Source organism: Drosophila arizonae, chromosome X (assembly GCF_054131065.1).
Source record: "Drosophila arizonae isolate 15081-1271.41 chromosome X, UAZ_ARI_1.0, whole genome shotgun sequence".
Taxonomy (NCBI): domain Eukaryota; kingdom Metazoa; phylum Arthropoda; class Insecta; order Diptera; family Drosophilidae; genus Drosophila; species Drosophila arizonae.
This window is the reverse complement of record NC_142927.1, coordinates 19,049,501-19,076,349: the sequence shown is the minus strand read 5'-3', so window position 1 is coordinate 19,076,349 and position 26,849 is coordinate 19,049,501. Positions and strand designations below refer to the sequence as shown.

At 41.3% G+C, this 26,849-nt stretch overlaps 1 protein-coding gene across 1 annotated transcript in view; it reads right to left on the bottom strand.

Annotated features, from left to right (window-relative positions):
• Window positions 1–1,186: 1,186 nt before the first annotated feature.
• Window positions 1,187–26,849, bottom strand: part of LOC108619370 (uncharacterized) — a 110,095-nt gene continuing 84,432 nt past the window's right edge. Inside the window, exons 5-7 of the mRNA XM_018015928.2 lie at window positions 23,319–23,398; window positions 4,659–5,043; window positions 1,187–4,590 (exon numbers count right to left, since the gene is read on the bottom strand). Coding sequence (XP_017871417.1) covers window positions 3,128–4,590; window positions 4,659–4,911 — 1,716 coding nt within the window. The 5' untranslated portion in view covers window positions 4,912–5,043; window positions 23,319–23,398 and the 3' untranslated portion in view covers window positions 1,187–3,127. The remainder of the gene's footprint in view (window positions 4,591–4,658; window positions 5,044–23,318; window positions 23,399–26,849) is intronic.

Below are 26,849 nucleotides of genomic sequence, written 5' to 3'. Positions count from 1 at the left end.
CGAAACCAAAAGGGGTTTCCTTTTCAGACCATCACCAGCTTGCTGTCTGTGTGTACCGCATCTACTGCTCCGCTCCGCTCCTGCTGCTGCTCCTTCTCCTGCTGCCATATAAATAAACATAATCGTGAAACAAGGCAAACGCAACTAAAATGCTGCGGAATTTTAATAGTTCACGTAAATGGTTTTTGTGGCGTTGGTAATGTTTATTAACCAAGTTAAGCGCCACTGCTCCGAAAAGGGACGACGCGTCGTCGGCCGGAGTCCTTCAGTGGAGCGTGTTTAATGCTCACTTAAGTTGCGTTTATACAAATTTCTTTGGCTCCAGCCACCAGGGCCAACACCGCCGACACGCAGCCAGCTCGGCCAACCCCGAAATACCCTGTAACTGCGTCTCCTTCTTCTTTACTTGTTGTTTTCTTCATCATCATCTTCTTCTTTTTTGTGTGTGTAGTTTGTATCCTTCCGTTGCTTCCTGGAGCACAACTTTCTTTGTGCAGTGGCTTAAGGTATGTACGCCTTGTTCGCTGCCTTGACTGCCTGCCTGGGTGGCTAGCTGGCTGGCTGACTGCTTGCTCCCAGCCAAGTTGTGCGTAAGTGGGTTCATTTATGCCCGAGAACAAATGCTTTGTTGTTTACATTCTTAGAAGTTTTGTATCTCACGTCTTGCCACGCTGGACGCGCAGTAAGCAACGATGCCACGTTCCAGCCAAGGTGCCTGGATAGCTAACCACTCAACTGGAAAAGACCTCGCTTCTGTCTCTATTCAAGTGTGAGTGTGTGTGTGCCTTTGTGTGTGTATGTGTGTGTGTGAGAAAGAGAGTCTGCGACTGCATGCCTCAAATTTGGCTATCTTAAATGGACCAAATAGTAGACTTGTGCTTAGCTGCAGCCCCAAAACCATTTGACCTCAAGTTAAATTTAAGCCAACGTTGGCAATAAGTCTGCCACAGCAAAACCAAAGAATTATTCCTGTGCAGCTTAGCTTGCTCAAGCAACTGAGACGCTTAGACTTTCAACGGATCTACGGCTTAAGCACTACAAAGAAAAGTCCGACTATTCAAAACAAATTGCCAAGGCATCGCAGTTGCCGAACTTTTGTTTCATAAGACTTGGACGATTCAGAACCATTGTATATAGTACATAGTACATAGTACAAGCATCCCCAGTAAAAACACTTGTCTGAATGTACAATTTTTTAAATTTTATTCATCAATCACTTGTTCTCATATCAATTGTTATTAGCTAGGCAAAAAAAAAAAAGTTTGGGTCTCATCGTTTATAATTATCAACTAACATTAATACATTTATGTATGTTTATGTATACATATATATTGTAGGTATATCTATATATATATATATTTGTGTTTTTTTTTTTTAATTTTAAATGAATTTTAGATCGTGATGTGATCTAGTGCGATAGTTTAAGTATCTGCAACCTGGTATAGACATATATATATATATATATGTATATATCTATCTAACTATGTGTATATGTATATAGTATGTCCCACACAAATCAACGCTTATGCAAAATGCAAACAACTTTTCATTTCATTAAGTTCCAACAATTTGACTAAGCTGCTAAAAGTTGAGTAAAATCATATATTCATATCGATAAGGAAACAATAAAAGTGCGAAATTAAAATCGTTAAGGTGCAAAAATTAATTAAAAATGTATATACAATTAGGTGAAACAAGAAATGTTCGCTTAAAATTTATAGGATGGAAAAATAAAATAAACAAAAAATAATAAAAATAAAAATATAATATATGAATGAAACTTGAGCAAAATTTGGCTCAGGAATTTGTTGTAACTTCTTAATCATATTTGATTATCATTATTATAATTATTTTAATATTTCATATATATATATATGTATATATTTATATGTATTTTTTTTTTATTTATATATATATAATAAATTTTGTTTTTTCTTTTTCTTTCATTTTAACATAGAAAATTTTTTAAAACAATTAAACTATTTACAATTTAGGTTTTTGTTCAGATGTTTGCTTAGCATTTAGTGATATTTCATGTTCTGTGGCTAAGTACAGATACTAACAAACACTAACTAGTTAGTTAATACATAATATCATTTGAAATGTTTGCTTGAAATCAATTTTCGAAATTTTTCCAATTCCACATAATTTTGTTATTCCCTTCATAATTGGTTTTCGTTTGTTTCTGTTTTTCTCAAAAGCTTCTCGCAATTGTATCTAATTATTTATAAACATCATCAGTCTTGAACTTAACATAGTTTTCATTACATATTTTGTTTATGCTTATTTTGTTGTTGTCTAATGTGATTTTGTCACCAATTTAGCCATTGGACTTATGATTTGTAACGTCTTTTGTGAATAAGGAGTAAATAGATGTGTTTTTGTTGGGCCACTTCCCAATAAGCAGCTACATACATATATGTAGATATATATAAAGATAGCATATAGGACACATGCATGTGTGTATGTGTGTGTGTGTGTGTGTGTTTATATATATAGTCAAGTGCTTAGGTCGTGGCGAGCCGCTGCGGTAAAACCCTATACACTACAATTTAAAGTTGAAGGCACGATTTCAAAAGTGTTTTCCTTTTTTTTTTGTTTTTTTTTTTTTTTTTTTTATACACTAGCCATACGAAAGTGTGTGTGTATATGTATGTACGTGTGCTATTTGATAGGGCATATGTAAGTACTTGATAAGGGCATACATATATCAAAAATAACTGTATAATATAGACTAACGAAACATACATTTATATATGTATCAGGGGCAACTATGAAGTACAGAATACTATCAAATTATTCGTAAAAAGAAGTACAATAATGAAAATAAAAAACTTTTCTATAATACACAAAAAGAACAAATCGAGCTCTAGGCTAGGCTAGGCTAGGGGGGACGGGTTCTGGTTTTGGATTTGAGTTCAGATGCGGGCTCGGTAGCTTTTAAGGTTTCTATTGCGGCAAGGAACTCACTCTCCCTATATCTCTCACTCTCTCTCTGTCTGTCTCTTTCGCATTTGCTTTCTCACTAGACAAAAAACTCCTCGTTGCCCATCGCTCCAGCTGCCGCCGGATCCACGTAGGGCGCCACAGGCAGCCAGGGCCATGACCAGCCGCCGAGCAGCGCGAATCACCGCTCCGTGGAATGCGTTGTGGCGCCACCACCCAGTCCGCTGCTGCTGCCCCCAAAACCAGGACCGCCGCTACGCCTGAAGAAGCCCAGCGTCTCGAGCGTCTTAATGGTGCGTCGGATTAGCTCGTCCTTGTACTTCCAAATGGTCTTGTCCTCGACCGAATTCTCGCGATACTCCTCGCAGCTCTTCTTCAGCGTCTTCACACAGTCGGCCCGGTAGTGCTGCAGCTGTGCATCCTCCGTATCCACCGGATACGATTTGCACACGCCACCCAGGCAGCTGAGCGGAAAGTGATTATGCAGCGTGAGCACACGCTCCGGATCGTGGAAGCACTTCACATACTGATTGGGCTTTGTGTAGTTCTTGGCACGGTGCACATGCTGCAGCATGTGCATATACTTGGGTATGTCCTTGTGCCAGCCGTGCTCGTGCTGCTGATCGTCCAGGAAGTAGACATTGCGAAAATTGTAGCTATGATAGCCGTCCGGCCTGAATTTGAGCGACTCCGGTCGCGCCTTGTCCATCAGCTCGGACCAGAGAATCGAATTGCCCTTGGGCATTATCACTTCGTCGATGTCCAGCAGCGCTATATAGTCGTACAAATAGAGGTTCTTATACAGGCAATCATTGTACGGAATGACCTCGTTCTGTCGCTTGTGGTTGGTCTTCTTCGTCAGATACAGATGCTGGAAGCCGGGCACATTGGGCTGACCGCCCGGCAGAGTCAGTGGTATCACTTGCACCTTGCCCTCCTGCTCGTAGTGACTGAGCACCTTGGTAATATTGGGATGCACTTGCAGATTATAAAAGTAGATTTTGTCCGCGCCCAAGATGTTCAGCATTTCGATCCACTCAATCAGCCGCACGCTCAGATCGTCGTAGAGAAAGTCCAGGCCCTTGACGCAGACGGCGAAGCCCTTTTTGTGATCGTCGGGCGGCCGATTGTAGATGACGCGCAAATTGTTGGTGGCCGTGTCGCATTCCTTCTCCACCATCGACACAGAGCTGGGCACCACGCCGTGGAAGGGCTTGGGTATCTGGCAAGCGATCAGGTACGGCTGATAGATGCCCTGCTTGTAGTTGCCCCACTTGTTGTACCAGATGTACTTGTACTCGAATGTCTTCACAATGAACGGCTCCTTCTGGCCGTCGAACCAGAACTGGCAGTAGGTCTTCACCTTCGGCTCGATGCGATCGATCATGCCCAGAATGCGCACGGTCGGCCCCAGCAGCGAGGCGCGCCGAATGTCATAGTAGGCGCCGAATAGCTGAAATGTCCCGTTCGAGGTGTGCATCGTTTGCCAATAGATGTTGTTGAACTCCAGCTCAAAGATCGATGGATATTTGGCGCACGTGGCGGACTTTTGCTGCAGAAAGTTCTTGTTCTTGCTCCAGTAGGCAATTGGCAGCGATGGTATCCTCGACTCCACGTCGCGCACCAGCTGATCATCGTCCATGGCTGCAGAAGAAGAAGAGGATGGGGAGATTAGGCGGGGTAAGCAAATGTTGCCATGATCTAACACTCACCTGTGCGATTGTCGACGAGTATCTCGCTGGGATCAAAGTGATCCGTGGTGGTGGACGTTGTCTCCGCATAGCGCAACATATCCTTCTGCAGCAGACTGCGGCCGTTGAGCGGCAGCTGCTGGTACTCCTGCGGCACCTGGCGGTAGTCCTGCGGCACCAGGTTCGTGCCGTGCATCTTGAACAGGCCAATGATCACAAAGGACCAAACGCAGAGCGAGAACAGAATCTTTAGTATGACTTTCGAGTGCGCCATTGTTGCTTGCAAGCGGCTTTAGTTTAGCTTTGTCTAATGAGATATCTCGTTATTCGGCTTCTTCTGCTTCTCCTTCTCCTTCTCCTTCTCTCTCGTTCTCTATTTGTCGCTTTGGCTTCTTGTGTGTCGTCTCTGCAACGAAATAAATTGAGTAGTAGAAGTTAGGCGCCAAGCAATCTACAAATTGTTGCCTACTTTCGGGTGCCACAACTAAAATTGATGCCACGCGGTGTCAGTGGCAAATTACTTTGCATTTCTTATCGACAGCGACAGCGACAACGACCCACACCCCCTCACCACCCCATCAACCTCACCAACTCTCTCTGCGCTCACTAATGAAATGTCGTCATTCATTTTTAATATGTCGGCCAGCCGCGCAGCCATTTCCGTTTCCCTGCCCCGCCCAGACGCCGCCGAATGTCAACTTGGAAATTGCGTGTAATATTTCTCACGACGCACGGCAAACAGCCTGAAACCGGGCCGGTCTATCCGGCCAGAGATGGACTGCTGACGGCGGCCGCCGAGCCTCTAATGGAAAACAATCTGAAAGTGCGACACAGTGGGTGGCGTGGGCCAAGTAGTTGCGCACAAAGTGCCAGGCCATCAATTTATCGATAAGTGTGAACAATCAAATTGGACAAGCCATCAAGGAGTACATGAATAGATATGTATAAATATTGCTTGACAAATAGATACAAGGAGCAGAAATTCTTAGAGCTATTTGGTGTCTATTTTAAGATATATATAATATACGTATATAGGCATGCCTTTAATTAATTATTTAAAAAAAATATATTATTATGATTATTATTATTAAATTTTCTATTTTCTATATTAATATTTAATTTTCGCATTTTTTGTTTAAATTATTACTATAGTTATAATAATGTATTTTTTGTATATTTATTTATTTTTTATTTTTATGATGATTAAAATGAGTTTTGTATATTTTATTTAATTATTTTCTAATTTTATAAAGATTAAAGTTATACTTGCATAATTATTTATTTTTGTACTAACAATAACATACACAATGCATTTGCTTATTGTTTAGTATAAGTCAGATAGCAAATAAAAATAAAAATAAAATTTATTTTTTTATATATATATATATTTTTTTTATTTATTTATTTTTTTTTTTTATTATTATTATGATTATGATTGTTATTCTTATTATTGTTATGATTATTATTAATTTTTATTTATTTTAATTTTTTTTATATTTGTATGTTTAATTAAACAGCTCTTCTGTTGCCTTTAGTAGAAACTTAATTTAGTTTAAACTTTATTCAATATAGGAATAAGTCAATTGATTTGGGCTAAGGCTAGTATGATCGATAGTCATGCCTCAATCGATATACAATGGATTAACCGATAGATGTAAAATAAGCACTAAGTAAATCGATTCAGGCGAAGTCTAGTCTGATCGATAGCAATGCCTTAGTGAATAGATTGCACATTTAAGAGTTAGTTTTGTGCATACCCATTGTGCCCCTGAATTATCATTTGCATGTTGTCACTGACACTGGCGAGCTAGGAACACACAGCTGCCGGACTCTTTGGCGTAGAAGCCAACGCAATCCCTTAGTCAAGGGGTTGCAGTTGCCACAAGAAATGGGGGCGGCAGCCACCGTCATGCAGCGTTGCCATCTCCATTTCCATCTGCGCTACGGACGATGCGATACGACACTTCAGGCGACAATCTGTTTGTCTATCTGGGCCTTTGCATCTTTGTATGGGCCAAGCAGCGACGTCGACAACAGCGTCGGCGTCGGCGTCAGTGTTGGCGTAGGCGTTATGTCTGAGGGCCAACTTCTAATATTTATGAGAATAACAGGAGCTATGCCGACTACGGGGGCATCAAATGCGGCACTTGCGTGCCGACGCTGACCTGCCTCGAGGCGTTGGCGATGCGATAAACAAAAGGCGTGCCCCTGGATTGCAGCTGCTCTTTGCTGCCCTGGGCTGCCCATTCATAGCTCAATTTTGTCTACAAATTGCACGTGGTGGGCCGTGTCTGTGGCAAATGGATGACAATGGCCACTGCCTGACATGCGAGCTGCCACAGTGGCAGACAAACGGGCGACACTTTTAACTCGATCCGCCGCTTCCCCTTCGGCCACACTCTAGCGAAACTCTCACTCCCATTCCCGTTCCCATTCCCGTTCCCATTCCCATTTCCATTTCCACTCTCACTCACATTGCTATTCTTGTGGCTGTCCGTTACGTTCCGTGCCGTCTGCGCTTTCAATTGACAGACAGGATCTGTGACTGTGTGCATCCGCATGTCCAAGTCTTTGGCCAGCAAATTGCATGTCCAGTTCATTCCGTTGGCCTTTACTACGCCCCGGGATCCCCTCGGGCTACTGAATAGTTTGTTGGCCCTGCTGCTTAAGCAGCTCCAACTCAGTCCCTCTGCCAGTCTCTCTCCCAGTCACCCCCTCAGGCTGTCTCGCTCTCTCGCCACTGCCCCATGTCTGGCGAGAGTTCTGGCACACCTGAGACTTCATTATGATTGCCGGCCTGTGGGATTGGCCATTCGAAAAGGCAACAGCAGGCACTTAAAGCCCTTTACAATGCCCCCGACCGCCCGCAGCTTTAATGCAATTTTTACATAATCAAAAACTTTGTGCAACATTTGCTGCAGCCCAAAATCAGGCAAATGCAAAAGCACACACATACAAACAGAGAGATGGAGAGCGAGAGAGAGAGTGAGAGAGAGAGAGAGAGAGACAGACAGGCAGATAGAGTGAAAGACAGACAGACAGACGTGGTCCCTGAGCCAGGTCGCATTCTGGCAGCTTAGAGTTTTTGCTCAAGTGTTTTCCATTTCATTTGCATGCGCCGCAAAAACTTTGCCCAGCAAACACACAAATACACACACACGCACACACACACACACACATACAGTCAGACAGACAGACAGTTGAAGAGTTAGTGAACATTATACAAAATATTTTGCAACATGCTTTCAACAAGCTGCTTTTATTTTTTTGTATTTTTTATTTTTGGCAACAAACACATCCTCCTCGAGCCGGTTGCCTGCAGGGCTCGTGAAATATGCAGGGACTACCTATCTGAAACTCTATCAGGCCCAGTGCAAATGTACATAAGTGTATATATTTATACATATACATGTAAATACAGCAGTATATATTTGCGTGTATATATGTGTGTGTGTGTGTCTGAAGTTGTTATAAATCTCTGATGATTTGCACTCAACTCATCGCAGCTGCATTCAGAGTTAAAGTCAACAGTTGTAGCCCTCTGTGGAGATAGAGCACCGCCCCGGGCTCTACGGGCTATGTGGAGTGTGCATGTGTATGTGTTCTATCTAAGACCAGCTTGACAGTGTAGGTATGTACATATGTATTTATCTGCTTACTTTATATGTTTAGACTATAAGGCCGAGTAGGTCAAAACACAAATTCCTGGTCAGTGCTTTAGGGCGCTCTTATAAAAAGTTCTTATTATTAATAATACTACGACTACTAATATATGTATGAACAAATTTAAAAAACCTAAGATTAAGTCTTTAAGTAATCTTAGCTAAAATTATTTCTAATATTATTACTACTACGTCAACTACTACAATTATTATTACTACTCGCACTACTTGCTACTACTTCAACTACTACGATTCTGTATACTACTACTAATAATAATACTATTACTATTACTTCAACTACTGCAATTCCGATTACTACTACTACTACTACTTCAACTACTGCGATTCCGATTACTACTACTACTACTTCAACTACTACGATTTTGTATACTACTACTAATAATAATACTATAACTATTACTTCAACTACTACGATTCTGTATACTACTACTAATAATAATACTATTAATATTACTTCAACTACTGCGATTCCGATTACTACTACTATTATTATTACTATTACTTTACTACTACTATTCTGATTACTACTACTATACTTCAACTACTACGATTCTGTATACTACTACTAATAATAATACTATTAATATTACTTCAACTACTGCGATTCCGATTACTACTACTATTATTATTACTATTACTTTACTACTACTATTCTGATTACTACTACTATACTTCAACTACTACGATTCTGTTTATTACTACTATTCAACTACTACTATTATTTCTACTACTTTAACTACTACGATCTGATTACTACTACAATTACTATTACCATTCTTATTACTATTACTACTACTACAACTACTTAACCTACTACTATTACAACTATCAAATTTACTACTATTACTAGCAATACTGCTACTAGTACTACTGCTGCTACTATTAGTGTAAATATTACTACTACTACTACTACTATTTTCACTATTACGGTTAATACTACTATTACTAGTACTAAGAGCAGCAGTAGTAGTAATAGTCGCAACTCTTACTACTACCACAATTCCTATTATTACTCCCACTTTTACTAATCTACGCATATTCCCTATTTTCTACACCTTCACACAAAAAATCTGCCATTAAAAGCTAAAAAGAAAGAAACGAAAGCCCAAGTTCTATTCATAAATACAAATTTGCCTGCCATTAGCAGCACTTGACAAAGAGCGTCTCGCTTTCGCCTGTCACAATTTGCAGCTGATGCTGATTGAATTTGAAAGACATGGCAAATAGCGCACAGATAGTTGGGCCTGGCCAGGTAGGTGGCTCATTAATCAGAGTCGCTCGGTGCTCACTTAACCCAAATTCATATCGAGCTACAGCATGTCAGGCATTAGCATTTACAAGCCAGAATTGCCCTGTTTCTAGTTTCTGGTCGAGCGATGGACTTTCTCGCGCTGTGTTCTGTAAATCGCTTTGATATTTCAGGCACAATGTTAACACCCGAACGATTTGGGTCAATTCGCTATTTAATACTCGTTACGGTTATGCGATTTTTTCTCTACTTTTTTTGGCTACCACAAAATATTTGCCCCAAACAGCAGCAACAGCAGCAGCAGCAGCAAATGTTTGTGTTGTTGCTGCTAATTTGCTAGGCAAAACAGGTTCGATCTTGAATGCGGCTTGTGGCAATGTGTCGCGCCCAAAAAGTCCGCCAACTTGTCGCTCGGCCATTGAGAACATTGACTGTCTATGCATAATACATATATACACACACACATATATACATATATATGCTTATCTGTGTGTATGTATGCGCGTGTGTGTGTATGTTTGTGAATATTTTAATGATGCCCAACTATTCAACTACTTATTCAACTATTCAACCGCACAGCACAGACAACAACGAAATGGGTCAATGAGCCTTAATGACTTTTACAATTTCTAGACGCGTTCGCTTCGTACTCCGGTCTCCGGACAGCGTCCAACAATTAAAAATGCTTAACTCGCTCTGCTCTTGGATTCGATAAGCTGCCGCTGCCGCTGCCATTGCCATTGCCCGTTGTTGCTGCTGGCGCGTCCATTGATCTCCACTTGGTGGCTGCTGCTGCTGAGCTAACGGAAATGTGTGTTGCGCACGCGCAAAAGCCACCAAACAAGTTCTAACTCCAGATACGTGTCTATCTCTATGGGTGTATGTGTGTGTATCTGGCTGATATTCTATAGCCTGTCTGCCTGTCTGCCTGTTTGCCTCCCTGCCTGCCTGGGCACAGGAAATGCGTGTCACAAGGCATTGCTGCTGCAAATTTCTTGGAATCAGCTCGCCAAGTTTCCCATTGCCGCAATTGCCCTTCCCCCACCCCCTCACCGCCTCTTCCAATGCACACCCGCACGACCGACCCAGCTGCAATTTGCAAAGCAATATTTATAGAATTTTGCCCCTCTTCAGTCTCTCCACACTCCTCTCTCTCTCTCTCCACTCTCAGTGAGTGCAACGAGTCGTCGCTGGGGCTGATCAGTTGCCGTCTGGCATGTAATCAAAGCTTATCACGCCGCAAATGTCGACTGGTGTCCGGAGTAAAGGCGCGCGCTGCGAGGAGGCGGTGCTGGCTGTGCTGGCTGTGTTGGGGCAAGAACAAGCCATGGACAACCTACAGCAAGGAGCTCGCCTCTCTTCAGCTGGCAGCTGCCAACACAGAGGCGTTCCATTGTTTATTTTGAGACAAAGTTGCGCCCGGGGCCAAATGAAGGATGACTGCAAAACGAACTGCAGCAGTAACTCGAGCCGCGCCCCTCGGCGCCCGCTCCCAGCCCCTGTTCAGATCGTGTGAAACTTGTGTCGCGCTGAAAGTGCTGGCCTTGGAAGTGGAGTACTTAGAGTTTTCCTCTTTGCTGAAAGACCCCTGCATGGCAGCACATGTGCATAGCGTGCATAGACTACTCTACAGCTCTACAAGAATTTCAGCATGAATAGGAAAATAAAATAATAATCAAAATAAATACAAATCCATGAATATGAATAGGAAATGTTTATAATATATTTGCCCATATATAATATAGATGTCTCTCTCTTGCTTGCCGCTTAGCAACTAGAGTTACTAATGGATGTAAACTGGAAAATTTCAATTCGGGTTAGCTGCGGGCGACTGTGGGTGAGGCAGACCCGCTTTACCCGAAAAAATTAGGAAATATCACAACGAAACAATATAAATAATACGAAAAACTAAAAAACAACACAAACATTTCAGAGTTTAAATATATGATTCCCAATATTATGTATGCAAAAGAAAAAAGCTTCAACCATTTTCAACCAACTTTAGCTCATTTGGTTGGATTATTTTTAAGCCCTCCATGCAAAGAACTAGTTTTTTTTTGTTAGATGAGAAAAATAAAATCACATATTAGAAATTGTCAAAGCATAATGTTTAAATATTAACAACTGCAAAAAGATGCAGCTGATGACTGGAAAATTGGAAAAAGAAGTCAGAGACACAAATAAAAAATAAATAAAATTTTAAAAAAATTTAAAAATAATATGTTCTCTCTTTCGCTTACAAAACTGAATTAAAATGTTGGCAAATTAGTATCACAAAGCAAAGGAAATAAAGTAGATAAAATATTTGTTTAATTATTTTGGGCGGTTGGGTGGGTTTCGGAATTGACGATTCTCTTGCCATCCAGTGTGGGTAGAGCTCTGCTCGGCCCGCCTCTAATGCCACACACTGTTGCCCGTGCTTTATATTGATGCTCATTATATTTTGTGCGCCGCAGACGGCCGTAGGTAGAGCCAGTCCCTCGGTGCGTGAGCTGTCATATGGCGTATGTTGTGACTCATTAGTCGTTGGCTTGGATTGGGCGTATTTATAGAACAATTTCGATTTTATTGAAACGGCAGCAGCAGAGCTTTATGACTGTCATTGATTGGATTTTATGACAGCTTTCTTGGGCGTCTTAAAGACTTAAAGCACAGTCGAATAATTACAGCTGCCGCCGACCTCATTATCAATAAGGTCGATCTTTTTTTTTGTTACCCTTTTTCTACGTTTTGTTGGAGCCATTGTTTATGGACCTGAGCACTGACCGCTTGAGCTCTTGAACAACTCCACGCTCATATCCATGTATCCACTTGGATCTGCATGTTTATCAAAATGGAGCCAAAGCGTAGAGTCAATAGAAAATAGAAATGAAACTGGCACAGAGAACCGTTCGAGCCGTTCGAATCGAATCGAATCGAATCGTTCTCTGTTTGCAAAGCGCAGCAGCCCATGCCATATGCCTGTGTGTGTGTCTGTGTATTTGACAGCTACATAACTTTCTAGTTCACAGTCAGTCAGCTGGCGGCGCATTTATTAAAAAATCTAGAGGCTGACGAAAAAAAAAACCAAAAAAGTCGCACGCACTTAAAATTCACGGGCGCAAAGTGGCGCAAATGAACTTAAGTATCGTGCGTGCCAACGATTGCGATGCCTCTACGCACACACACATACGTGCTGTGTGTGTGTGTGTGTGTGCATATGCCAGCCGATTGTATCTCTCGTCTGGCTCTCTAGCCGTATCGGTATCTTTAGCTCTAGCTCTAGCTTTATCTGTCGCTGTATCTGTTTCCGTATCCGCTGCTTGCGTTTTTAATTCGCATCACATCCTTCTATTTGCGTACGTGCCACGGTTTGATGTTTGCAGGATGGGGGGGATCGGCGGGGCTACGCTTTAAATTTTTGCTAACGCCTGGCGATATCTTTTGCGCACCCCGGGCTCTGCCTCTGTCGATTGATACCAAAACGATTTTTCGTTATGCTTCACCCAATAAGTTGACATTTGGTATCTTCATCTCTGGCTTTGAGTTGGGCGAGGGCCGGATATACACACACATACACACACACATACATATATACATTGCTAAATTTAATTAGAAATAACGCATTTACAGTGGCCCAGCGCTAGTAACTAACTAAGTGACTACGAGAGAGAGCGGGAGAGGAAGAGCGTGGGCGAGTGAGAGAGCAACAGATTTGATTAACGTCAAAGTGGCAATGTCGTTTGCATTTGACACATTCTCGATACTCTGCTCGACGATTCTCGATTTGCAATTAAAATTCTCCTTCGAAGCTGATTAACGATTTATGAGCTGTAGCTAAAATCCGTGCCGTTTCCAATTTCCTCTCTTTCGGCTTGCCTGTCGTTTGCCGTTCGTCTCTTTTCATTTTCATGTTTTCCATTGGAGCAGGAGTGTGTGCTTCTGCCGTTGCCATTGCCATTGCCATTGAAGCTGCTGTCGCACATTTCCATATTGCGATTCTCGATTCGAATGATGCCAAAGAAATGTGAGTAAAAAAGCATTTGCAATCGATTACAAAAACGAGCAAGAGCAAAAAATGTACCGAAAAAAAAGAGAAAAGAAAAAAGTATGCACATGTAGCTCATAAATTCAACATGAAGTGCAATCGTTGTCCGTGATTTAAAATGTTTAACAATTAACAAACAATGCGGTCAAAAGACATGAAACGGGCGTCGCTTCTCGCTTCTCGCTTCTCGCTCCTCGCTCGTTGGCTGTTGTCTGCTCTCTGTTGGTTATTTGCTTGTTGCTCGACAATGGCCGCCGAAATGCAAATTGAAAACTGCACAATATGTCGCAATATAAATTGCCCCAGTCCCAGCCCCAGCTGACCCGCCCCCTCGAAAGACCGCCCCGCCCTACTCGCTGGCCAAGCCAAAGTCTGCAGAAATCTGGCAGCTATCAAACTGAATATATGTATGCTCATGTTAATACAAATGTTTGGGCGAGTCAACTTTGTGTCACTGTAACGGCAACTGCGACTGCGACTGCAACTGCAACTGCGACTGCAACTGCATCTGCCATATGCATTTGCATCTCAGACTGCAACGGCAGCTATAAATGCATCTGCATATACAAATGTGGCGGAAGTATTTGTCAATAAAGAAATAAGTTTGTCAAATTGTCAGGGAAATCGTGAGCGAAATGCATAAGATGCTCACAAAGAACGTAAAGTATTTGACATATTTGCTGTTTACGTAGCAAACTTTACGTAAACTCAATACGTCAGTTATGTTAGGTATATACGTATATAAATATTTAGTCATAGTTACAGTATTCTAAGCATGCAACGTCAACAACGCGTCGTTTTATTATGCCATGACGTAAGAAAATCATGTAACAGTCTTTTTTATTCTTATATAGCTTACGTATTTCTGTAACTTTTCCATATATTCCAAGGATATTTTAAAGTAAATATTACAAATAGGCTTAGTAATCTAAGCTACGTTTCCATTTTACGTCATGACATAAGTAATTTTACGTAATACATGCTAAGCCTTAACTGTTTTATACTTGGACGTATTATGTTGTTATGCGGATTTATGTTGCGTTACACTATTACGTAGCAACGTAAGTAACAGATTACGTCTTGACGTAATCGAAAATATATGATAATTGTCTTCAATAGACTATACTTAATTTCGAATGCATGCTAATGTTTTCTGCTTAATAATATTGATGCTATGAATTAGCTTACTTCACCCCATTGCGTCATGACGTAACTCACACCTACGTTTTGGCAACTTACGCATGTTTCGTATTGCCAAAACATTATTCTAACTGACACACATACAATTGCATTACAATTACAGCTTTGAGGGATGCGTTCGAAATGCAAAACGTATTACATAACGTCATGGCAGCGTTGTGACGTTAACACTTGAAACGTTAATGCCGCAGGTGCCTTAATTGGGCACATACTTAAGCAGCGTACGTGTGCTTGTATGTGTGTGTGTGTGTGTGTGTGTTTATTATAATGCGCTTTAATATTATGCACTTTGGCTAGGTGGATGGCTCAGGCTTAGGTAACTCCGTTACGTGATTAGCTTGCAATGGCTGCCATGCTAACTAGCTAACTAGCTAATCAGCCAACGGCCTCTCAACTACGCCTGACCAACTCACAAGGGGCAGCAACAGCAGCACATCAATCAGCATCGGGCACAGAGCCACGTTAGCAGCATCTGCATTTCACAAGCATTGGCTCTCATCCTGCAACCTGGCAGCAGCAGCAGATGGCACACCAACGCACAACACACACACACACACACTTGGCCAACGAATTGAGAAACAATTTTACGAAAAGCAAATCAACGTTTAGCCTCAGCATAAAAAAAAAAAAAAAAAAAAAAATGAAGAAGAGGGGAAACAAAACTTGCAGCACGTTGTCTATAAATGCGACACGAAATGTTTAGCTTTGGCTTTAGCTGCATGCAACAGAAATCTGCGCGGCGAACATGCAGCTAACTAACTGCAAGACATGTCCCGCTCTCTCTCTCTCTCCCTCTCTCTCTGTCTTTATCTGTGTATACCCTCTCTCCGTCGCCCTCTCCCTCACACTGTCTGTCTTTATCTAGTCACCCGTTTCTTTTTATGTGGTTGTGCCTGTTGTGGTTTACTGTGTGTGGCTCTGCTGTCTGTGTGCCGCCTAGTCCTCTGGTGTTATCATGGGCACAAGGCAGTTAATGTGCTTGCTGTTGCTGTTGTTGCTGTTGTTGTTGTTGTTGTTGCTGTTGTAGTCGCAGATTTTTGCGTGTTTGATTTTCTTGTCACGTTTCTGCTAACAACATAAGGAAGCAGTCAAAAGCTGACTGCCATCCCCAAAGCGGCAGTCACTCAGCCTTGGACTGACTGCCGCTGCAGCCGGAGTTAGAAGCTGAATCAGAAGAAACGATGCAGATGCCGAGGGGGCATCCGACGAGTTGTCAACGGCATTTGAATAACATGCAGAGGGAGCGAGAGAGAGAGAGAGAGAGAGAGAGAGAGAGACGGCCAGCCAAGAAGCGTGAGCAAGCAGCTGGCAGTTTGGTGTGGGCAGGAGCAGAGGTGTAGTGGAGGGAGTGTGGTGGAATTTGAACGTAAACGTAAAGCGGCGTATCTGCAAGTTCGTCCCGCTGTCAGTCAGTGCGCTGACTTTGATTGCAATGCGCCAAGGATGCAGCAGCAGCAGCAGCAGCAGTAGCAGTGGCAGTAGCACCAACGCTGACGTCGTGTAACGCTTCAACGCACATTGCCGAAATTGTCAAGACGTTGACGACGAAAACTTGGCAAGCCCGAAAGATAGACAGTCAGACAGACGGACAGATGGATGGACGGACAGAGAGACAGACAGAGACCTTAGAGTAGACAAATTTTCAATGCAGCATCACATCAGCTCAGCAGCTCCGCAGCTCCGCAGCTCAGCAGCTCATTGCAGTGAAAGAGAGATTCTGTAAATTGTGCCACATCAATTTCTGTTGGCAGACGAGCACATTGCACTCACGCCCATCGCATTCCACGCCCCCGGCTCACTTAATGCAACGCAATCGTCTAATCTCGCCTAATGTGGCGGCAAAAAGTCAACATGCTAAGTAACTCTGGTTAACTTCAAATTTCACATCTCAATTCAATGCATTGACGTAAGCCATTGACGTAAGAAATTGCTCATTCTCACGAAATTCGTAATGCACATCCGTTGCTAGCAACAATAGAGACGTGCCTGCGTCTTCATTGAGTCTCAGCGGACATTTGTGGAAATTATAAAGAGGTATTTAGCATATATCCGTAATCATTTCACAAACATTACGTAGTCCCTTACGTAGGAATTCCTGTTGCCGCTGCAGCGGAAATATTGCTGACAACAGAACATAATGAAAAGTCCAAAACTGTCAGCGGCAGACAAGCAACAAAGGCACAATTATCTCGCCAGTAATGAACGACTACAAGATGCTCTATAAATCATTCTATATATCTATTGAGGGAATTAACTCTTAATTTCAGTATATCAAAGTTATTGCAGATATATCTGGATATTTTCTCGTTTACCCCATTGCCCTGTATATGCGAAATTCTTTCACCAGCTTTGAGAATGCAACGCCTTTCACGGCTGCCATTGGTATGTGTGCGTGTACGCAAGCTTCACTGTACGCATACAAGTTTCTTGGTATTTGTCTGCTGCTGCACTGTAGGCCCTAGCCATGGGTGGCCATTTTGTTTACTTAAAGCTGCGGCTGCTGCTGCTGCTGCTACTGCTAGGCACAGTTGGCTATTTCACATTGGCGGTTCTTTCTGCATACCCTGTAGCCGCAAAGAGGCTAAGGGTAGGATTGACAGATGAGCCGCTGTTGTTGCTTCCGCAATTAGTTAATACGAATTCTTGGGCATGAGCTTGTATATCGTTTAAGATCTTCACCTAGATTTCTTAGTCCTCTCTGACTCTCCCATGAGAGGATGATGAGATGATGACATAAAAATGACATCAAGAGAGATAATTAACAGAATACAACAAAAATGATTTTTTGAAGGGCTACGAAGATTGTCGGCAACATTGGGCGACCAGAATAATGAGGGAGTCGATACATATACAGTCGATAAGTCGAAATGACAAGGGAATCAGTTTTGTTTTTTCGATTTACATAGAAATTTAAATTATCGAAAATTATCGAGAACGATTTATCGCGATTTGCGATTTAGCTGGGTACAATTTATCGGGACTCAACTGTATTTGTAAACACATAAATTATTCTAGAAACACAATTCTCTTCTTGAGCACATCGTGAATATCTACAAATCTATACATACATATACCTTTATAAGTGTATTTTTTTAAGTTCCCTAGCTCTAGACATCTAAGCACTTTAGTATTTAATGTTACGTCTGCTAATCTCATAAAGCTCCTCAGATTTTCTCTCTGATTACTTTTAATATACTCATACAATATCAATTTTAAACTAAATTCCAGGATATCATCGCAACGCACACTAAAAATTGGAGCAGTTTGAGGCTTTATTTTTAAGAATTTTCGCTTTGAATAAAAAAGAAGAAAGAGTGCTTGGAAAAAAAAGAGATCTGGACACAAAGCGAGGCTCGGCAGCGCCACAGCCCAACACTCAACCACCGAGCAGCCAAGCACCGCCCAACACCCACATTGTGCTGTGCGATTTGCATGTGCAATTTATGCTTTTGATGGTCGTCGCCGCCGCCGTCGTCGTCGTCGTCGTCGTCGTCGTTGCCGTCGTCGTCGCAGTGCATGTTAATGAAAGGCAACTGCAGATGCAACATTGCGCCCTCTGCTAACGGCGCAGCGTGGCATGGCCGAGTTGTCATGAGTCACAAAAGCAGCAGCAGTAACAGCGGCAGCAACCGGCAGCGGCAGCGGCAGCGGCAGCAGCAACAGCAACCGACAGCCGACAGCAGCAGCCGCACATAGCTGTGGATGCTGCTTGGCTGCATGCATATTGGAAATGCGAAAAGTTCAAGGATTGCTGCTCGCCAGCGTCGTGAGTTTAGATGCTGTGCAGATTGTGCTGCGGCAGTCATTTGTTGGTTTGCTGCCGCTGCTGCTGCCGCCGCTGCTGCTGCTGCTGCTGGCCAGGTAACCCAAAAGAGAACCAGCAGCAACAGCAACAGCAACAACAACAGCAACAGCAGCAGCATGGCAACAAATGCCACGGCCTAGGGCCAAATGCTATGTGGCACATGAGCGAGCAATGTGCACTACTTAGGTAAATACACACACACACATGCATATACACCTACACAAATACATGTTGAAAAGCCAAGGGAACTGAGCTACTGGGCCACAATAGGAGCCACGTGTAAAAAGAATAAATGAGAAGCGCATAGAAAGCACGCAGCCGGCTCATATGAGAAGCGCATAGAAAGCACGCAGCTAACTCATATGAGTAAATAACGAAAGCCAAAAGGAAACAAAACCTCAGCAAATCAGCTTGATTAAAAATTGCATGTAAATAAATCAAGCTGAGGACATTTGATGTGAATTGATCAGCGTAAAGACGAAGTTTCTATACAGGGCTGTCCATATTCGAGTGACCCACCTGGCAGCCTTATATCTTCAAGTGCAAAGTTAATAAAGCTGATGCAGAGCTTCATCTTTTATGCATATGCACATACATATAATTTATATAATAATTAAATACAAATACATATATGTTTAGTCAATAATTAGATGAGGTAACTTTACTCTCTCATCTTCATTCAGTTAATGTCTGTTCTTTGCCTTTGGATACCTTTGTAAGACGTCGCTGCAGCCTAATAACGGTTATCCACGCAGTGCACAAGACTTTGATTCGCATTAGCGTCAAGTCAATTAACAATGTTTGATAGCTTTGGCCAATGACCAGACCAGACCAGACCAGGCTAGGCCAAGCCAGGCTAGGCCAGGTTGAGACCCAGCCACCCCCATGGCGTCGATTGGCTGCGCAAGACTTGTTGCCTTTCACTTTGCCGTTCGGCGTTGCTGTTGTTGTTGGTTGTCGGTTGCTTGTTGCAAGTTGCAAGTTGCAAATGCAACTAGCCATGTTGCTGTCGGACGGTCGGTCTGTCGGTCTGTCGGTCTGGCTGGCAAGTAAGCAGCCATTCATCAGGTTAGTGCGCTCGGCTCCCGACAGCCATCCAATTAAGCTATAAAAATCTTAATTTAATTATTTGCCACACGAACAAAGCCAGAACACACACTCGACACACACACACACACACACACACACACACACACACACACACACACACACACGCTCATATAAAACATTTGCCATTCACATTTGCAGTCGCATTCACATTCGTATTTGATGCAGTGCAGCAATGCCGTCGACAATGGAGCAGGCGACGGAGCCGTCCGTATACGACGATTTATGGCGGCCAGTTTTTCTTCATTTGCTGGTGGCACGCGGAACTAGCAGCACGGGCAGCCGCGGGGGCCAGGCGGCATGCATTTTTCATGAATTAGTTCATATAAAAGTCAAATGCACAAAACGCACGCTGCCAACTTGGCCAGCCAGCCAACCAGAGAGCCGCGTTGGCAGAGCGGGCCATCTCGTTTGCTGCCTGTTGCCAGACGCAGGACTTACAACCACCGACCCACCGACCCACCAAACCACCGAACCACCATCCGAGGGGCTGCGTCTGTTCTTGTCGCCACATAAACAGATTTGTGGCCGCAACACAAAACATACCCAAAATAAAATGCAAGAGCTCATCAAGCACGAGTTTAACGACTCGCCAGCTACCCTGTAGAAGCTTTAATGTATATGCAGCTGAATATATATAGCTAATATTGCTAATGATGATGTGAGCATATAGAAAGGCTAACTGATTTGTTAGTTATTGAATTTGCATCAATTGAACGACTTATAAGTGTACAGGGTATTGTATAGGGTATTGCACAAAGTATTGCAAATAGCCGTTCACCTGTATATATATATATATGTAAGTTAATTAGGGAGCTTGACCTACAATTGTACAGGGCATTGCACATATTTGAAATGTCCATTCAGATATATTCGTAGGCTTATTAGGCAAATGGAAAGGAGTTCTGAGCAGAGTCCATGTACAGCTTTGTATAATGGGATGGGACTATATAGAACAAGTAAGAAAGCTCTAGTCGAGACTGCTCGACTACGAGATCCCCTGAACCCTTGGAGTGCTAGCTATTTCAATAATTTTTCGCGTCTTTCAGCTTACACAAGAAACACACACATACACAAACACATACACACACAAGCACCCACGCATAAACACGCATGGGCTGCAGTGTGCGCTTACTATGAGAACTTAATTGTTTAATAACTTTTTTTTTTTGTGGACGCACGATCTTCATGAAACTTTCAGATTATGATTATAACATGAATATGCATGTAATTGCCAAAGCACAAGTCTCTAGTATTTGAAATACGCGTTTTACAAAAGTGAGGGTGAGGGGGTGAATTTAGAGGTGGGGGGTAAATTTTAACAAAAACCGAAATTGTATAAATTGCATATAAGCATATATAAAAAATTTGGAGACTCTAGCAATAAAGGTGTAGAAGATATAATTTCATAACTGGTTATCGATAAGGTTTTTCATCGATAAAAAAAGATCGGGATGAGTTATCGAATTTTAATGATAAACTCGATATCCGCGCTGTAATTACGAACATTTTACAAAAAAATTTGAAGTCTCTAGCTCTTATATCTTCGGAAATCGACGCGTTCAAACATACGGACAGACGGACAGACGGACAGGGCCAAATCAACTCAGCTCGTCACCCTGATCAAGAATATATATACTTTGTGGGGTCTGCCACGCCTCCTTCTGCCTGTTACATATATTTCAACAAAACCATTATACCCTGATTTCCCATTTTCAATGGGTTCAGGGTATAATAACGAATTGATTTTTTAGTAAATTTTGTAGACTTTTCATCAGCTTGACCTAAGATTGTACAGGGTATTGTACAGGGTATTCTGTGTAGAGTCATTGCCCACTTTTACAAAAGCTATTTCCACTATATAGAATAGCTAATTGATTTGTTACTTAATTGTGCAGGGTATTTCACAGGGTATTTCACATATACCCATAGGAGTTCTGTCTATGGCCACCTTAATATAATCTGACTTGATTATATAGAAGGCTAATTTCGTTAGCTAGTTATAGAATTCGAATCAACTGAACGACCAATAGGTGCAGCGTATTATATAGGGTATTTCAGATACCCCTTCATACTATACATATGTTCAAATACATCTGCCAATGCTGGCGAATTGAAAAGGAGTTTTGTGTAGAGCCCACACGCCCACCGCCCTCGCATGTAATTCTCGATTGTGCTGCATAATTAATGAAATGAAAGCATTTGGTGGCGCTTCATTCGCCTGCAGCTCCCTCGACTCGCCTCGCCACACCTCGCCGCACCTCGACTCGGTTACAACTCCAGTTTAAGTGAATTTCCCATTCGCTTCAGTCTCGCTCGTTTTTTGCTTCAGCTTGCTGTGATGTGTGCCTTGTGGGGGGGGCTGCACATAAATTAGATGTATGAGGCCGAAGCCGGCAGATAATACGACCGATTATGCGAAAGCGTGCCGACCTACGGCCTCTTGGCCGCTTTAACATGGCCAACCGAATCAAAATCAAAATCAAACACAAAATCAAAGGCAACGGCAACAGCAACGGCTACAGTTGCCATGCGAGGAATGCAGTCGAAAGCTGCTTAGAGGACGCTCGGCTCTGTTCTGCCTCTAAGCTCAGTCAGAAGGATAAAACGAGTCGTTTCATCTTGTTCTTATTCTTGTTGTTGTTGCTTTGATAGCTGCTGGTACGGGTCGTGCCTGCTGGCCATTTCACTTCATACAAGAAGAGAGAGAGCAACAGCAATGATTTTTTTTTCTCTCTACAACATAGCACAGATTAAATACCCTGAGATATCCAAGACTGAATCGATAAAGCGTAGCAGATTTTTCAAGACATGAACGAAAGCATATAAATAAGTTTTGTGAATGTACATAAATATGCTCAAAAGATGTTTCGCTCATAGAGAGCAGATGTATTAAGAGCACTTTAATCAGGTTTCCCTTTAACAAATCCGAATCCGAGTTGGCTAAGCTCACTTGGCAACTTGCTTTAGTACTAATTCAAGCGAGCATTACATATATCGCCTCAAAATTATTGAACTTTCAATTCGAGTATAAATTGTAAAAAGTGCACTGGATATTCTGGATATTTGAGAAGGAGAGCTGCGTTGAACTGGGACTTATTTGGCTGAACCTCCTGACAAGATGACCACGGAAAAGGAACAACACAGCAACAACAGCAACAACGGCAACAACGGAAATAACGACAACGATTTGGACGGCACACTTTACAGGCTAGAAATAAACAACTACAAATCGTACATACTCTTTCACGTGTGTGTGATATTGTGCTATTGCGTTTTGTTATTGCTGCTCCTATTCAACGCTGAAGCTGCCAAAAGCAACAAAAGAAACAGTAATTTATTTTCTATAGATAAATAATGGAAGAGCACAAAATTCGGCCTGCCAAGGCAAACGTGAAAACAAGCTAAGCAAATTAAATGCCAATTGATGATTGAAAATGCCCGAAAAGAAATGCAAACGAAAATTCAAAAGCTGGTTTAAAAAATGTAAAGCTGAAGTAAAATCGTTTTGGAAAAAGTTAAGCCCAAGTTATTTTAATCCCCTTCCCTGGGTCGTTGTCAATTAATTATGAATTAATATTAGTCGAAAGTAATAGAATATTTTTATTACCTTACAAACCAATTTCACGTATGTGAATAGCTCGTGTAGAACTGCTTACGCTGACTCTTTTATAGATCCCGCTGTAGCTTCTGCAAATAAATCGAAAACAGAAAATGGTTAGATTGAGGATTTTATCTTGGTCAGGAATAGGTAAAATATATTCTTATTCAGGCTAATAGATGATAGATGTAGATGTATAGATGGAGTATCACACTGAGATAGCAACGGAATAAATCAACTCTTTGTTATGTAAAATATATATTTATTCTACGCCTTCCGCCCTTTTGGGCAAACATTTCGGCGAAATCATTCCGCCTTGAATTTTCATTTTCAATGGGATCAGGGCAGGAATATATGGCCTAGAGTCGGCTTTCGGTTTCAGATTTGGCCGTAAGCTCATTAATTTTATTTGGCCTTTGCGGTGGCTTCTGGGAAGCTGCTTTTGCCATGCTTCAAGTGTGCGGCTCTAAAAAAATGTATAAAAAAGCGAGGCATACAGAACAGGGCACACACTCACAAACACACACACACACACATACATACAGTGAGTCTTACAATCGGCTATTCGTATGCAAAAAGCCAAAGTCAAGTGGCAACAGGCCACCGAGGCCGGGGCTTAGCCCAGTTCCAATCCCAGTCCAAGTCCCCAGAGCTGGCCCACAGCTTTGGCTGCCAGCGCAGTGTCTGCCCGAGTCGGGCGCAAAGCCAGGTTGAATTGCCCGCCAGCCCGTAGCCAGGTGAGAAAACTGAAATGCGGTTCAAGGTTTTTATTTTGGGTGTGTACCGGGCGGGTGTGTGTGTGTGTGTGTGCGAGTGTGTTTTGCGGCCAAAAGCTACGGGCGCAAAAGTGAAAGTGAATTATTAAAAACAATTGCAATTGGCGCTGATAAGTGCACTCGCTCGCTCGCCTGCCGAAGGGGTAGCAGGAGACGGCCAGGGGACAGCCAACCAGGCCACGCTCGAGTGCTCTTTGTGTGTTGTCGCCACAAACACACTCAGCTGCTTGTCATAAACAAAAGCTACAGTTATAAAATATTTATAAAAAAAAAAAAAAAACCAAAAAAAAAAAAAAAAAGAAAAACTGGCACACGCCACATGCCGAATGTCAATAGCTGGCCTTAATAAAGTCCGATATTAGCTAAGATATCGATTGTGCGGGTGTTTAAGAAAAGCTATGTATATTTCGTATTAGTGCATAGTGGTTGATGGGGAAAGCTTCAGTTGTTACCCATATATAATAAAAGTATTCATATATTATATTCATATTCATATATTATATAATTTCATATATTATATAATTTACTAAAATAATGTTTTATATTTGTTGCTCTAAAATGTTAGCTTCTTCAATTGTTGAAAATATGTTATACAATTATTAATATATTACATAAAATATAGTCTAATAATGTTTCATATTTATTGCCTATTTTTAAAACTTATCCATTTACATTTAATTTGAGCTCAAGTTTCTTACTTTTAACTAGGCATTTGTCTCGAAGCATCTCTGATCAAAAATAATATATTTCTATATACATATTCAAGCATGAACATAGGAATTCCATTTCTCACTCTCATTTCCACCATGCAACATGGTCAAGTATAGGCACATGGGAGAACAACTCTTCTCCACATCATGAGAGGCCATGGATCCACTAAGAGATGTTTATTTGCCTGAAGAATTTCCCATATGATAGGTTCGAGTCAAAGAAATTGCTCTCCGGAGCTACGATCAGTACAGAGCATAGATCGTTGTAGCTCATTCAATACATGCGCAACTGAAATTGTATATGTATGTGTTCAAGCAACGTTGCTTGGCTGCTCTTATAAAGGAACCAATCGCCTCATACATTCCAATTCAGCAATACCTTTCAGTAAGTAATCGCATTGTGAGGGCAATAAAGAGAGCAAAAACAGGACTCTCTCTCTCTCTCTCTCTCATTCTCTGACTGATCACAAGCAGAACGGCATTTCTGCTCTTGGTACTCCAGCTTCAAATAATTCAATATAATTATTGTGATAAAGTATTTGTAAAATGCAGGAAAATGTGTAGCTGACTCTATAAATATAAATGTAAATATAAATATAAATATAAATATAAATATAAATATAAATATAAATATAAATATAAATATAAATATAAATATAAATATAAATATAAATATAAATATAAATATAAATATAAATATAAATATAAATATAAATATAAATATAAATATAAATATAAATATAAATATAAATATAAATATAAATATAAATATAAATAAAAATAAAAATATAAATATAAATATAAATATAAATATTATCTAAGTCAATCAGTTTTTCAGTCTATCTTTCAAATCGACATTCCATCTGTTCTCTATCCATCATCCACAATGGAGTTAATAAAAAAAAGGTAGAGGCATTATGTGTCTGCTTGCTTCTGAGATATTTTATAAAACAATTTTGCTTTAGAATTCCGATAAAATAAATTTAATAGCAAAAGTTATTGTGCTTTAATTATTCGAGCATTGGCTTTGAACTAAAATCACAGAATTTGTTGTCAGTTTATGCTGTATGGAATTTAACAAAATTCTAATTTAATTTGTATTTGGAATGTCAGCACCAAAATATACAAAAGCATGGAAAGTAAATAGTGTCAAGTAAGGAGTATTGCAAGAATATTTAACAACTTACAAAGAATATTTAAAGATGTGGCAAATGTGATCAAAGCGCATCAGGTAACAACGTTAGGTCGTATCTCACCTGGCAATCAATGCCAAGCGTAACCAATTGCTCCACACATGGACACGCACACACACACACACACACACACTGTCACACACAGAGTCACACAACGAGCCAAAGGCATGCATAATTTTTGAAATGCTATAAATAGAATTGCAATTGTGATTGATTGCAGTTGCAGCATTGTGTTTGCCCCAACCCTCAGCCCAGAGAGCTCGACCAGAGCTCAGTTGCTGCTCATTGGCAATGTATGCAACTTTTAAACAAATTATTAGATCAGTTATTCTTGTTTAAAGCCCAATGGACAGACACACAATAGCAGCAGCAAGCAGCAGCAGTAAGTTCCACATTCATTTCCAGCTGAAATGTAAAACATTTCAAGACTTGCTGAACAAGTCCTGGCACTTGACCCTATTCAATATTACATAGATTTTTACGATATGTATGTGTAGACAAATAACTGAAATGTACTTTTAACATATTCATTTTGTCGAGTTGTCATTTATTGATTTGTTTCTGGGCCAAATGGGACGGCCGCTAGCCGGACATATGTACATACATACATACATATATGTGGATACATCTTTTATTTATTGTGGTTCGAAAGTATCATAGAAATTAAAATAAATTCGTATTTTGAGCAAAGTCTCAAGTTCTTTATGCCGCATGCCATTGCCATTGCCGTGCCCCCGTTGCTGTTGCCGTTGCTGTTGTTGGCCAACCGAGTTGAACGATTTTGCTTTTGATTAATGTCTCTGCCAAGTGCAGCTGTAGCCCAGCCTCGGCTGTAGCTCAGCCCAGTTCAGCCCAGTTCAT